General features: G+C 39.5%; 1 protein-coding gene across 3 annotated transcripts in view; it reads left to right on the top strand.

Moving 5' to 3' along the window:
- The first annotated feature begins 424 nt into the window (after positions 1-424).
- ITGB1 (integrin subunit beta 1) overlaps positions 425-14,198 on the top strand; it is a 180,147-nt gene continuing 166,373 nt past the window's right edge. For 2 of the 3 annotated variants that reach the window (XM_053713855.1, XM_053713856.1), the window contains exon 1: positions 425-578. In XM_053713855.1, coding sequence (XP_053569830.1) covers positions 561-578 — 18 coding nt within the window. In that variant the 5' untranslated portion in view covers positions 425-560. Of the gene's footprint in view, positions 579-2,170; positions 2,262-14,198 lie in introns of all 3 variants that reach the window. The other variant, XM_053713857.1, reaches the window with a different exon arrangement.

A 14,198-nucleotide genomic window follows, 5' to 3' on the forward strand; every position in this document is an offset into this window, starting at 1 on the left:
AATTTGACCCATTTCTAACACAACCTAAAACATTTTCTCTTGAAAATATCCATTTTCCATCTGAATTATTTGAAGAAACATCATATAAAGAGAAAACCTGTAAGTAGCTGTATCGTTAAAGGACACGTCCTTGACACAAAGACATGATCCGTCTACCCCTGTAACTATGGATCTGTGACCCAACTATCTCTGTACTCATATTATGAATAATGAAGAAGGTCCCACCACATGGCATTAGTCCCAGCTGCGTGTATGTACAGTAAATCCCTTCCCCCCTGCAGCACCCATCCACTGTGTGGACATTCTCCTCTCCCGCCCGCGCATGACGTCACTGGCTAGGAATGCGCTTCCTGCGGCGTTGTGTGTGTGAGTGTGCACTGAGGGAAGGGCTGCGGCTACGTCACGATCGTGCTCGCGGACCGTTAGCAGCTGTCCCTTCACTCAGTCAGGGTCGGGCGCTACTAGGGGAACTTCCTATTCACAGCAAGGCGAGTCCCACCCTTCCCGCAGACGAGGCTTTTTCAGTGTCCCAGCCTGGTGCTTGTCCCACTGCAGGGTAGATGGGCGGCAAACCGGAGGTGAGCGGGTGGTTGGCTCTGGGGTGGTATATATGTGACAGTGCGATGTTCCGAGTCCTTTCACTGACTTTAAGTTAGAGTATATTACCATTTTTGTCTACTTTAGACCCTTTTTTAACACGGGCCTTGTTACTTGTGTCTCCGAGTCGCACAGCCATTGAACTGCCTGTGCAATGTTTCAAGTATAAAGATACTTGCGAGTCACTTTTGCTAGTATAGAAATAGTCAATTAGGGTGTCATAAATTAACCATAATTCAAGTGTTTATGTAAAGTGGGTAAAGGGTTTAAAAAAAAAAGGCAGCTTAACTTGTTAACTATTTAATTTAGACATATTTACCATCTCAGACAAATTAAGTTTATAATGCTTAAAGTACTTTAGTATTATGTTTGACTTTTGAAAAATAATAGGAGTCGCCTCAAAAAAGAAAAAAAACCTTTGAGAAACAATAGTCAACTAAATATTGTCACCAGGTTTTAACCTTATGGCTACCAGGAAGAACTGTACATATTGCAGTCGTTTACCCCTCCTCCCCCACACTAACAAATACACATCCATAGAGATTTTTTTTTGTGCAGGTACCAATAACATGTCAGCCATACTTTAGCTTATGCAAAACTAGCAGCCAGTGCAGATCTTTGATCTGTTCTGCTAGAACACATATGTGGATTCGGATGAAGCATTCAGAGGCAACAGGGAGTCTCCCTATAGGAATGTTTTATGGGAGGGGAAGCAGTGGACATCCTGGGAGGAGTGTTAAGGGTCACTCCATGGTCCTTGTACATTGTTTATTTTTAACACACAATGTTAAACTCAAATATCCTGGCTTTGGTTCTAGTCTTGAACTAATTTTAAAACTGTATGAAATACATTGCCTTGTTGGTATTTCTATTAGTTTTTTTTTTATCCTCAGGAGTACTGTAATTGGTAATTTATTTTCTTTCAACTTCTTTCCTTTTGACACGTAAAATGTAAGTCTTTTAGGTTGCTGAATCATTCCGATATAAAAAATAAAGGAAAAGTTAGCTCAGTAAATGTAAAGTTATCAACCCAACTAGAATGTGTATGTAATATATATATATATATATATATATATATATATATATATATATATATATATATATATATATATATATATTTATATATATAATCTTCAGTAAGTAATAAGGATTTGTCCTATATTTAACACTGTAAAGTATAGTTATGTTTCCACCCTTGCATAGGCACACACATGTATATTGCAGTTTTACGTAAGTTTGTAATTTCTGGGCTAAACATTTCTGCTGCAGTGGGGCTTTTTAATAAATGGAAGTCTTTGGTGGCGGGATCACCATTGGTGGCATAAAAGGGGGGTGATAATAAAACTATCTGGTCTTGTTTTGGCATTGTGTTTTCTTGCCACCTACAGCTGAAACTGTATTGTAAACACTGGAAAAATAACTAATCTACCCTATTTCTAATAACTAATCTAATCCCTATTTTGTATCAATACTATATATATATATATATATATACACATACATACATACATACATACATACATACATACATACATATACACACTTTAACACATATGTTTTGTTTCTTCCTAAGCTTCACCTAGCAAGTTTGGATGGTTTACCTGAACTCTGCCTACTAAATCTTGTCTGTTAGCACATGCCTTTGCTTTTTCTTGTCCCTGAAGGTGTGTATTTCTGATTTCTTTGTTTTTGGAATGTGCCAGATGGGCCACGTGAGCCCTATTGCTAGTCGACAGCTGAACATTCAGCTAGCTGTTCTACCTGGTACAATTATGCTCTTGAAACAAAAATAAGTTGGCACGAAAAATATGAATGCTACATTTATTAACACAACTTAAAGGAATGGATTGCATGGAATCTTAAAGGGACATTGTACATTAGATTTTTCTTTGCATAAATGTTTTGTAAATGATCTATTGATGAAGCCCATATGGGAGTGTTTGTGTAACAATGTATAGTTTTGCTTATTTTTTTTAATAACATTGTGCTGATTTTCAGACTACTAACCAAACCCCAAAGTATCAGATGTAGACCCAGGTCTACAGATGTATGCTGGTATTGTTCTTGTAATCTGTCTTCATATGGAGGGGAGGGGGGGAGTGTCTGCTCTTCCTTCTTTCCCAGTCCCTTTCAATGGGTGTCCCAGCCTAACCTCATCAACAGTGCTAAAATGGGAGTTTCTAAGTAAGTTTTTTTTTTTTTTTTTTTTTTTCTTTCACCCAAATGTTTTATTTTTAATTGAAAGTACTTTATTATTAACGTATGACAGGCTGAAACAATAAGTACAAATGTTTACCTTCAAAAAGATATACCAGTATTTTTTTTTTTCACTACAATGAATTTCAACTGTCTTGTCTATACCCTTTTTTGCTATATTAATACGTACGTTTAGCCCTAAATTGCATCGCTGTTGTGACCCGCCCTCAAAATGATGTCACCCAGAAGTGTGAACACAGACGAGCACTGCATTAAAGCGTGTATGTGTTCTTCATTGCATGTTTATTTTGCTAGTGCCCGGAATTGTTGAGCGGTCTCAGAAGGCAGAACTTCAGTATCATCTTTATACTGAAGGTAAGACGATCTATTGAAATTACAGGTAGAAGTCTAATGTCAATTTCTGTCAGCAGTTTATAGTGCATTGCAGGTACAATTATATTGGGTGTTACAGGCAGCAGTGTATTTGATATTACAAATTACGGGTAGAAGTCTACTATCAGTTTCTGTCAGCAGTTTATAGTGCATAGTCACTGCTGCCTGTAACACCCAATACAATTGTACCCACAATTCAATATAAACTGCTGGCAGAAATTGACAGATTTCTACCCGTAATTTGTAATATCAAATACACTGCTGTCCGTAACACGCAATACAATTGTACCCGTAATGCACTATAAACTGCTGACAGTTTCAATCCACGGTGCTAACAGGGATCATATAAGTATGTATTTATTTCACTGCTCCGTGTACGATGACAGAATAGATGCACCGCTAGCCTAAGTATCACCAGAGTAATATTGCAATGTAGCGCTATTAGTGTTCTGTAGAAATTCACTTTGATTCCTTTGAAGTGAGCCCCCGGTCACGTGCGCGTGTTCCCTTGATGTAGAGAGCGCGCGTCTCTTCTATTTAGCATGAAATTGAATAAAGCAATTTGATAGGCCAAGGGGCACGGTTACACATTTTGGAAGCACAGCCCTTTTATCAGGGTTGCCGAGCAGAAACGATAAGAAGCAAACTAAAAAGTAAAAAATATTGAAATAAAAAAAAACAGTGCTCTCTTTTCCTTTTAATCACACTGTGATAATCATGCTAAATAACACCATTTATATTGAGTGAACTGGTCCTTTAAGGTTTTATACTGGATTTTTAGATCAGTATCTGTGCATATTCTTCTTTTATAGTAGTGTCTATTACATGTACATTGATGTATACCGTCTCTTTAAGAAACTTTCCAATTTAAAGGGACCGTCTACACTTCTATTAAACTTACATGTTTAAAGTTATTGCCTTTCTTTTTGACAGAGCATACCATTTTAAACAATTGTTCAATTTACTTCTATTATCAAACTGCTTCATTTTCTTGGTATCTCTTGTTGAAGGAGCAGCAGTTTACCGCTGGGAGGTAGATGAACAAACAGGGTGACGAGGAATGTTAAAGGGACAGTATATACCAGATTTCATTTTACTGCATGTAATAGACACTAATATAAATAATAATATGCACAGATACTGAAAAATCTTTTAAAAACTTACCTAGATGCTCCCAATTTAGCACTGTTGCTTAGGTTAGACTGGGAGACCCACTGAAAGGGATTGAGAGCAATTCCCCCACCCCCCTGCATATAAAAAGACTCATTATACAAACAGAAGCAATCTGAAGTCTGTATGCATCTAAAACTTTGAGGCTTGAGTAAGAGTATGAAAATCGGCACAATGTTGTTTAAAAATAAGCAAAACTATAAATGTTTACAAAAAACACCCCCCGATGGGCTATATAAATGGATAATCTACAAAACATTTATGCAAAGAAAAATAGTGTACAATGTCCCTTTACAGTATATACATGCTAGGCATAATGTTGTATTCAAAGCAAAGATTAGCCTTAGGATAATATTTAGATTTATTTTTACACAATGAAAACATTTAAAGGGACACTCAACTCAAAATTTAACTTTCATGATTCAGATAGAGCATGCAATTTTAAACAACTTTCCAATTTACTTCCGTTAACAAAAATGAGCCCAGTCTTTTTATATTTATACTATCTTAGTTACCAGCTCCTACTGAGCACGTGCAAGAATTCATGGAATATACGTATATGCATTTGTGATTGGCTTGATGGCTGTCAGTGTCACTTGATACAGGAGTGAAAATAGACATATCTAAAATTTGTCAGATAAAAATACTACTTATTTGAAGTTCAGACTAAGTGCTATTGCATTGTCTTTTTATCGTGCATTTAATTATGCAAATCTACTGTATTTACAAAAACTGTGTTTCCAAATTTTTTTTTTTTTTTAACAACTGCAGAGTATAAAATGTATTATAATTTAGTTTTTAAGGTTTGTGTATATTAGCTTATTTTGTGTTTCGAATCCACAACCTAATAAAATGTGTTGAGCTTGTAGGTATAATCAGATCTTGTTACTTTATCACATTGCGTACATACAAATGCTTCTCTCTCTGTCCATAAACAAAAGATAAATATTTAGAGATAACAATGGCAAATAAACAATTTATTACCTTATCTCTTCTATCCCCACTGGGGGCAAGATTACAATTCGCGCGGCAAATCGGTTTTGCGAAAACACTGCACGCGTTATGGCTTTCTTGCATTTGGGGTTGCGCAGCTATTACAAGTTGCAAAATAACTTATTTTGCGCACGCATTAAGCCGCGTAATACAAACGGCCAAATCACGTTCACGTATTCCCCATAGAAGTCAATGGAGAAGACAAATAAAAAAAAAACCAAACACTAAAACCCTATTCTGTTGCGCAAAACCCATGACTTATTCTCTTTGAAATGTGTATTTATAAATGAGAATATTTCATAGTGTGAAAATGTTTTCGTAACGGAATATGTTCTATTTATTTATAAATAAATATTTCTCTATGTGATGATTTTTGGACTGATTTATCTATTTATAGCGAGAGATATGAATAAATATGTCTAGATAACTCAAGATCTATATGCGAATATCTCTTTGAAAATTCCTCTGAGATATTGTTTGATTGTAATGTAAAATCTTTTCATTAAACTCCATAGTTAAACATATCTCTATACATATAAATCAGTGTTTCTCAATGTATGTATGTCAATGTAAAATCCCTGCATCAGCTTTTTTTTTTTCTAACACCCGAGATCTTTGAGCCCTTATAACTTTTGTGTGCAATATTTTTTATCACAGTGTTAATATGAGTGTAACTACTTCGTAATGTATTTGTCAAGTGTTTCGTGAAACTCTTTATGCTGTGGAAAACCTGTTAACTACAGCTCTTCAAGCGTGGAAATGATTGTTGCGTAAAAGGCGCAATGGAAATTGATTGTGAAAAGACCTGCGATTTGTTCTGCTGGTTGTGTTTACACAAATTATCTATACCTTGGGCCTAAGGCCAGAAAATTTCATAATTGGTTGAGATTCCACAGGCTAAATCATCCATTTTAAATGCCAATATAAGGGTAAAGGAAATACTTGTAAACAAATTAATACAATCCAGCAGGTATAATTGGGAACAAATTAAAAGGGAAAAATTTTGAGTAAACTGTCCCTTTTAAGCATTGAAAATATAAGTGTAAAGGTTTTAGTCTGTAATAAAGTACTTTTATTCCCGTAAAATGATAGGCACCACCATGTTTGAACTAGTTTTCTATTTATTGCTGTTTGTGCAAACAAAGCTGTGCGGGAATACCTTTTAGATTGTCCTATGTTCCAAATATCCTTGTTTCTACAGTCTCTCTTATTGCCTGTTTTATATCTGTCCCTAATTGTCTTCAGCAGGGGAAACCGATAAGGGGCAACTTAAAGGGATAGTGTACTGTAAAATTGGTTTCTCCTTTTTGTGTTTACAAAAGCTGGCTATTAACCAAAATTTTGTAGTATTTTTGCTATTATTCTATTTAAACAGATTTTTTTTTTTTATGTAGATGACCTATGGTATACTATTTAGCTAGGCCCCATTTTGGTATATTTCCAGCCACTGTTTCACCACCATATGCGATCATATGAAAAAAAAATCTAACTTCCCCCCCCCCCCCCCCCCACTAAATTTTGTTTCTCACGGAAATTATTTACATACTGCTTGTGCAGGTATAACACAAACTGATGTAAAAGCTTCTCTAGGGGTCCTCTTTGTTTAGAAATAGCAGACATAAGTGCCTGATTTTTTTTTTTTATAATTATTTATTACTATTATCGGTTAATTGTAGAGCGCCAACAGAACGCAGCGCTAATTTCTCCTACATTGGTGTATCCGGTCCACGGCTTCACCCTTGTGGGATATTCTCATTCCCTACAGGAAGTGGCAAAGAGAGCACACAGCAGAGCTGTCCATATAGCTCCCCCTCTGGCTCCGCCCCCCAGTCATTCTCAATCTCTTTGCCGCTCTGAACAAGTAGCATCTCCATGGGGGTGGTAAAGAGTATGTGGTGTTAGTTGTAGTTTTTTATTTCTTCTATCAAGAGTTTATTTTAAAATAGTGCCGGCTTGTACTATTTACTCTACAGCAGAAAGTGATGAAGATTTCTGTTGAGAGCAGTATGATTTTAGCACCAGTAACTAAAATCAATTGCTGTTCCCACGCAGGACTGTTGAAACCAGAGAACATCAGTTGGGGGGAACAGTTTGCAGGCTTAACTGCTTCAGGTATGATCAGTCATTTTTCTAACAAGACCATGTAATGCTAGAAGACTGTCAGAAATTCCCTCTGGGATAGGTAAGCCATTTTTTTCTTAGACTCTGTATAAAATTATGGCTTATATTTAGGGCTCTATGCAGGTTGACACTATTGTGGGCTTTAAAATCTATTGCTTTTTAGCATGTTTTTCACTATAAATAAGGTGTTTTTTCAGACTTTAAAACACTTTTGGGGTTTAATTTCGGCCTGGCACTTATTTGGACACGTAAATCTAGTCAGAAAGGCCCCTCCACTCTGGAATGAAGAGGGAGGAGGCCTCATTTTCAGGCCTCAATTGCGCAGTTGTTTTTTGCCTAGGCAGTCCATGCAGCTTCATGTGGGATCAGAAAAGACTCCAGAGAGGCTTATTTCTTACTAAAATAATCCCTAAGAAAGGTAAAGGCTACAGTGGAAGCTGTGGCTAGTACTGTAGTGTGTTAACTGATTAATAACTTATTAGCTCCGGTTTGGGCATTAAGGGGTTAATTGGTCTGAAACTTTGTGTGCAATCTTTTCAAAGCATTAAGACTCTGTGGTGAAAATTTCATTAAAATCGGATATTTATTTCATGTTTTTTTGATGTTTCAGTAATAAAGTGTGTACTTTTATTATTTAAAGAGACAGTAACGTTTTTGTCAAAAATAATTTTTATTGCATTGTAGTTCTGTTTAAGTCTGTCAAACATGTCTGAATCTTCAGATAGCCTATGTTCTGTATGTCCAAAGGCCAAGGTGGTTCCCCCATTAAATTTATGTGTGAAGTGTGCCATAGCGTCCAAACAGCTTAAGGACAGTACAATCACACTTAAAAATATAGCCCAAGATGATTATTTAGCTGAAGGTAGTGAAGATAGCTTGCTTTCCTCTCCTTCTGTGTCAACACCAGCTATGCCCGCGCAGGCGATGCCCAGTACATCTAGCGCAACAATTAGCATTTTTTATCCAAACTGCCAGCTTTTCCTAGGAAGCGTGATTGCTCAGTTTTAAACACAGACAATGAGCAAGCAGACGCAGAGGATAATTTATCTGTAGTGCCCTCACATCAATCTGACTTGGCGGTGAGGGAGGGCCTGTCTGAGGGAGAAATTTCTCACAGGAAAAGTTTCTCAGCAGGCAGAGCCTGATACCATAACATTTAAATTTAAGCTAGAAAACCTCTGCGCCCTACTTAAGGAGGTCCTAGCTGCACTTGATGATTGTGATCCTTTGGTGATCCCAGAAAAATTGTGTAAAATGGACAAATTCCTAGAGGTCCCAGTACACACTGATGCGTTTTCGAAACCTAAGATGGCGGATATCGTGTCTAAGGAGTGGGAGAAGCCAGGTGTACCTTTTGTTCCCCCTCCTATATTTTAGAAAACGTTCCCAATTGTTGACCCTAGAAGGGATGCGTGGCAGACGGTCCCCAAGGTAGAGGGGGCAGTTTCAACGCTAGCTAAGCGCACGACTATACCAATAGAAGACAGTTGCGTTTTCAAAGAATAAAAAATTAGGTTTACTTAAGATAATATTTGTTCTACAAGGTTTCCTTCTTCGACCAATTTCCTGCATTATTCCTGCAACTACTGCAGCGGCTTTTTAGTTTGAGGAACTGGAAAACTCGCTCCAGAAGGAGACTTCTTATGTCAAAGTCATGGATAGAATTCACGCCCTAAAGCTGGCTAATTATTTCATCACAGATGCCGCTTTGCAAGTAGCTAAACTAGCGGCGAAAAATTCTGGTTTTGCCATCGTGGCGCGCAGAGCGCTTTGGCTAAAATCATGGTCGGCTGATGTGTCGTCCAAAACAAAATTGCTTAATATTCCTTTCAAGGATAAGACCCTATTCGGGCCAGAGTTGAAAGAGATTTTTCAGATATCACTGGGAAAGGGCCATGCCCTTCCACAAGGTAGAGACTTCTAGGCTAAAAACAAGGCCAATTTTCGTTCCTTTCGCAATTTCAGGAACGGACCTCCTTCAACCTCTACAGCTACTAAGCAAGAGGGTAACGCTTACCAGCCCAAGCCAAACCTTTGCAGGGCTGGAGCAAGGGTAAACAGGCCAAGAAGCCTGCTGCTGCTACCGAGACAGCATGAAAGGGTAGCCCCCGATCCGGGACCGGTTCTAGTAGGGGGCAGACTTTCTCTCTTTGCTCAGGCTTGGGCAAGAGATGTTCCGGACCCCTTGGCACTAGAAATTGTCTCTCAGGGGTACCTTCTAGAGTTCAAAGACCTTCCCCCAAGGGGAAGGTTCCACATGTCTCACTTATCTTTAGACAGATAAGGAGACAGGCATTCTTACTTTGCGTAGAAGACCTTTTAAAATGGGAGTGATACACCCAGTTCCGACAGCAGAGCAAGGACTGGGTTTTTACTCAAATCTGTTTGTAGTTCCCAAAAAAGAAGGAACTTTCAGGCCAATTCTGGACATAAAAATTCTAGACAAATTCAAAATGGAAACCATTCGGACAATTTGACGAATGTTCCAGGAGGGTCAATATATGACTACCGTGGACTTAAAGGATGCGTATCTGCATGTTCCTATCCACAAAGATCACCTTCAGTTCCTGAGGTTCGCCTTTCTGGACAAGCATTATCAGTTTGTGGCTCTTCCTTTCGGATTGGCCACTGCTCCCAGAATTTTCACAAGGGTGCTAGGGTCCCTTCTAGCGGTGCTAAGGCCAAGGGCATTGCAGTAGCACCTTACCTAGACGATATGTTAATACAAGCGTCGTCCTTTCACAAAGCAAAGGCTCATACAGACATTGTCCTAGCCTTTCTAAGGTCTCACGGGTGGAAGGTGAACATAGAAAAAAGTTCTCTGTCCCCGTTCACAAGGGTTCCCTTCCCGGGAACAATAATAGAATCAGTAGAAAGGAAGATCTTTCTGACGGAGGTCAGGAAGTTAAAACTTCGGAACACTTGTCGAGTTCTTCAATCCATTCCTCAACCCTCCATAGCTCAATGCATGGAGGTAAAAAAAACTCATGGTCGCAGTAATGGACGTGGTTCCATTTGCTCGAATTCATTTAAGACCATTGCAACTGTGCATGCTCAAACAGTGGAATGGGGATTATGCAGATTTGTCTCCCCAGATTCAAATGGACCAGAAAACCAGAGACTCACTCCTCTGGTGGTTGTCTCAGGATCACCTGTCTCAGGGAATGAGTTTCCGCAGACCGGAGTGGATCATTGTCAAGACCGACGCCAGCCTCTTAGGCTGGGGCGCGGTCTGGGAGTCCCTGAAGGCTCAGGGTCTATGGTCTCGGGAAGAATCTCTTCTCCCGATAAACATTTTGGAATCGAGAGCGATATTCATTGCGCTCCAGGCATGGCCTCAACTAGCGGAGACCAAATTCATCAGATTTCAGTCGGACAACATGACTGTAGCTTACATCAATCATCAGGGAGGAACAAAGAGTTCCCTGGCGATGAGGGAGGTATCCAAATTCATTAAATGGGCAGAGGATCATTCCTGCCATCTATCAGCAATTCACATCCCAGGAGTGGACAACTGGGAAGCGGATTATCTGAGTGGTCAGACTTTCCATCCGGGGGAGTGGGAACTCCACCCGGAGGTTTTTGCCCAGTTAGCTCAACTATGGGGCATTCCAGATCTGGATCTGATGGCGTCACGTCAGAACTCCAAAGTTCCACGTTACGGGTCCAGATCCAGGGATCCCAAGGCGACATTGTTAGATGCCTTAGTAGCGCCTTTGGTCTTTCAATCTAGCTTATGTCTTTCCACCGTTTCCCCTTCTCCCCCGGCTAGTAATCGAACAGGAGAAGGCTTCGGTAATTCTGATAGCTCCTGCGTGACAAGCAGGACTTGGTATGCAGACATGGTGAATATGTCATCGGTTCCACCATGGAAGCTACCTTTGAGGCAGGACCTTCTAATCAAGGTCCATTCGAACAGGGTTGTCGGAATCAGTTATAGGTACCCTGATCCAGGCTAGAAAGCCTGTCACCAGGAAAATTTACCATAAGATATGGCGGAAATATCTTTGTTGGTGCGAATCCAAGGGTTACTCATGGAGTAAGATTAGGATTCCAAGGATACTATCTTTTCTCCAAGAAGGATTGGAGAAAGGTTTGTTAGCTAGTTCCTTAAAAGGACAGATATCTGCTCTGTCTTTTTGTTACACAAGCATCTGGCAGCAATGCCAGATGTTCAGGCGTTTGTACAGGCTTAGTTAGAATCAAGCCTGTCTATAGACCTGTGGCTCCTCCATGGAGTCTAAATCTAGTTCTTTCAGTTCTTCAAGGGGTTCCGTTTGAACCCCCATATTCCATAGATATCAAGTTACTATCTTGGAAAGTTTTTTGTTTTTTTGATAGCTATTTCTTCTGCTAGAAGAGTTTTCTGAATTGTCTGCTTCTGGTGTTCCATACAGATAAGGTCGTTTTACGTACCAGACCTGGTTTTCTTCCAAAAGTGGTTTCCAATAAGTATATTAACCAGGACATAATTGTTCCTTCTCTGTGTCCTGATCCAGTTTCTAACAAGGAACGTCTGTTGCACAATCTTGATGTGGTTCGTGCTTTAAAGTTCTATCTAAAAGCAACTAAAAACTTCAGACAAACATCATCCTTGTTTGTCGTCTATTCTGGCAAGAGGAGAGGTCAAAAGGAGACTGCGACCTCTCTGTCTTTCTGGCTGAAAAGCATCATCCGGTTGGCTTATGAGACTGCTGGAGGGCAGCCTCCTGAACGAATTTCAGCTCACTCTACTAGAGCCGTGGTTTCCACATGGGCTTTCAAGAACGAGGCTTCTGTGGAACAGATCTGTAAGGCAGCGACGTGGTCTTCTCTGCATACATTTGCCAAATTTTTCAAATTCGATACTTATGCTTCTTTGGAGGCTATTTTTGGGAGAAAGGCACCACTGCTTGTAAAACCTTTCGTTTAGGTTACCTGACTTGTTCCCTCCCTTCATCCGTGTCCTAAAGCTTTGGTATTGGTTCCCACAAGTAAGGATGAAGCCGTAGACCGAATACACCAATGTAGGAGAAAACAATTTATGTTTACCTGATAAATTTCTTTCTCCTACGGTGTATCCGGTCCACGGCCCGCCCTGGCATTTAGTCAGGTTTAAATTTTTATTTTTGTACACTACAGTCACCACTGCACCCTATGGTTCGCCTTTTTCTCCTAACTGTCGGTCGAATGACTGGGGGCGGAGCCAGAGGGGGAGCTATATGGACAGCTCTGCTGTGTGCTCTCTTTGCCACTTCCTGTAGGGAATGAGAATATCCCACAAGTAATGATGAAGCCGTGGACCGGATACACCGTAGGAGAAAGAAATTTATCAGGTAAACATAAATTCTGTTTTTATCTGTTTATTCATTAAAATTTACAATAAAGTAGATTTAAAAAAAATACTTGCCTTTGTTTTATTGAAAGCAGCCTGCAGCTCCTGCTGTAGTTAAGACAGTGGTGACGAATCTAGCTTCCTCCATTTGTTATGTGCCCCCTTTGGGGTCCAGCTGGTGAGGCCACTCAATGATTGGAGGAAGCCGGATTTATCATCGCTGTGCAAAGTACAGCAGGAGCTACGGACAGAGGATCGCCGGTCTGTTTTCCATAAACCAAAGGTAACTATTTTTAAAAATCGGCTTCATTGTAAAGTTTAATGAATGAAAGTGCCTCTGTTAGTATTTTTAAAAAACGGGCACTTATTCATTAAACTTTACATTCACTTTAAGGTGGTTTACACAGATTCAACTTAGTTACATAGTAACAATTTATTTAAAGTTATGTAAATCCTAGCATTTGTGAAACACCAGAATTTACAATTGGAACAAATAAAGGGGACTTTCATTCAGCCCACGACCGAACGCTATTTTGCTGAGAGGTGATGTTTCCACCTCTTAGCCAATAGCCTGCGGGCTATCCAACTTGGCGCCAGTTGGAATACAAGGCTATTTGCTAAGAGGTGGAAACGTCATCTCACAGCAAATAGCGTTCTGCCTTGGGCTGCCTGAGCTGCTCAGTGCGGTGAACACTTCCAACGAATAAAGGAGCTTTCAGCATGAATGAAAGTCCCTTTTATTTGTTCCAATTGTAAATCTTAGCGTTTTACAAACGCAAGGATTTACAATCACTTTAACAGGTATTTAAACAAAATCTCACATAAATTGCCTAAAATTAAGGGGAGAGTCTAGTCAAATATCATGATTCAGATAGAGTATGCAATTTCTTTCATGTAATTAGCAAGAGTCCATGAGCTAGTGACGTATGGGATATACATTCCTACCAGGAGGGGCAAAGTTTCCCAAACCTCAAAATGCCTATAAATACACCCCTCACCACACCCACAATTCAGTTTTACAAACTTTGCCTCCTATGGAGGTGGTGAAGTAAGTTTGTGCTAGATTCTACGTTGATATGCGCTCTGCAGCAAGTTGGAGCCCGGTTTTCCTCTCAGCGTGCAGTGAATGTCAGAGGTATGTGAGGAGAGTATTGCCTATTTGAATGCAGTGATCTCCTTCTACGGGGTCTATTTCATAGGTTCTCTGTTATCGGTGGTAGAGATTCATCTCTTACCTCCCTTTTCAGATCGACGATATACTCTTATTTTTATACCATTACCTCTGCTGATTCTCGTTTCAGTACTGGTTTGGCTTTCTACAAACATATAGATGAGTGTCCTGGGGTAAGTAAATCTTATTTTCTGTGACACTCTAAGCTATGGTTGGGCACTTTATTTATAAAGTTCTAAATAT

Source organism: Bombina bombina, chromosome 5 (assembly GCF_027579735.1).
Source record: "Bombina bombina isolate aBomBom1 chromosome 5, aBomBom1.pri, whole genome shotgun sequence".
In the NCBI taxonomy this organism is placed as follows: Eukaryota; Metazoa; Chordata; class Amphibia; order Anura; family Bombinatoridae; genus Bombina; species Bombina bombina.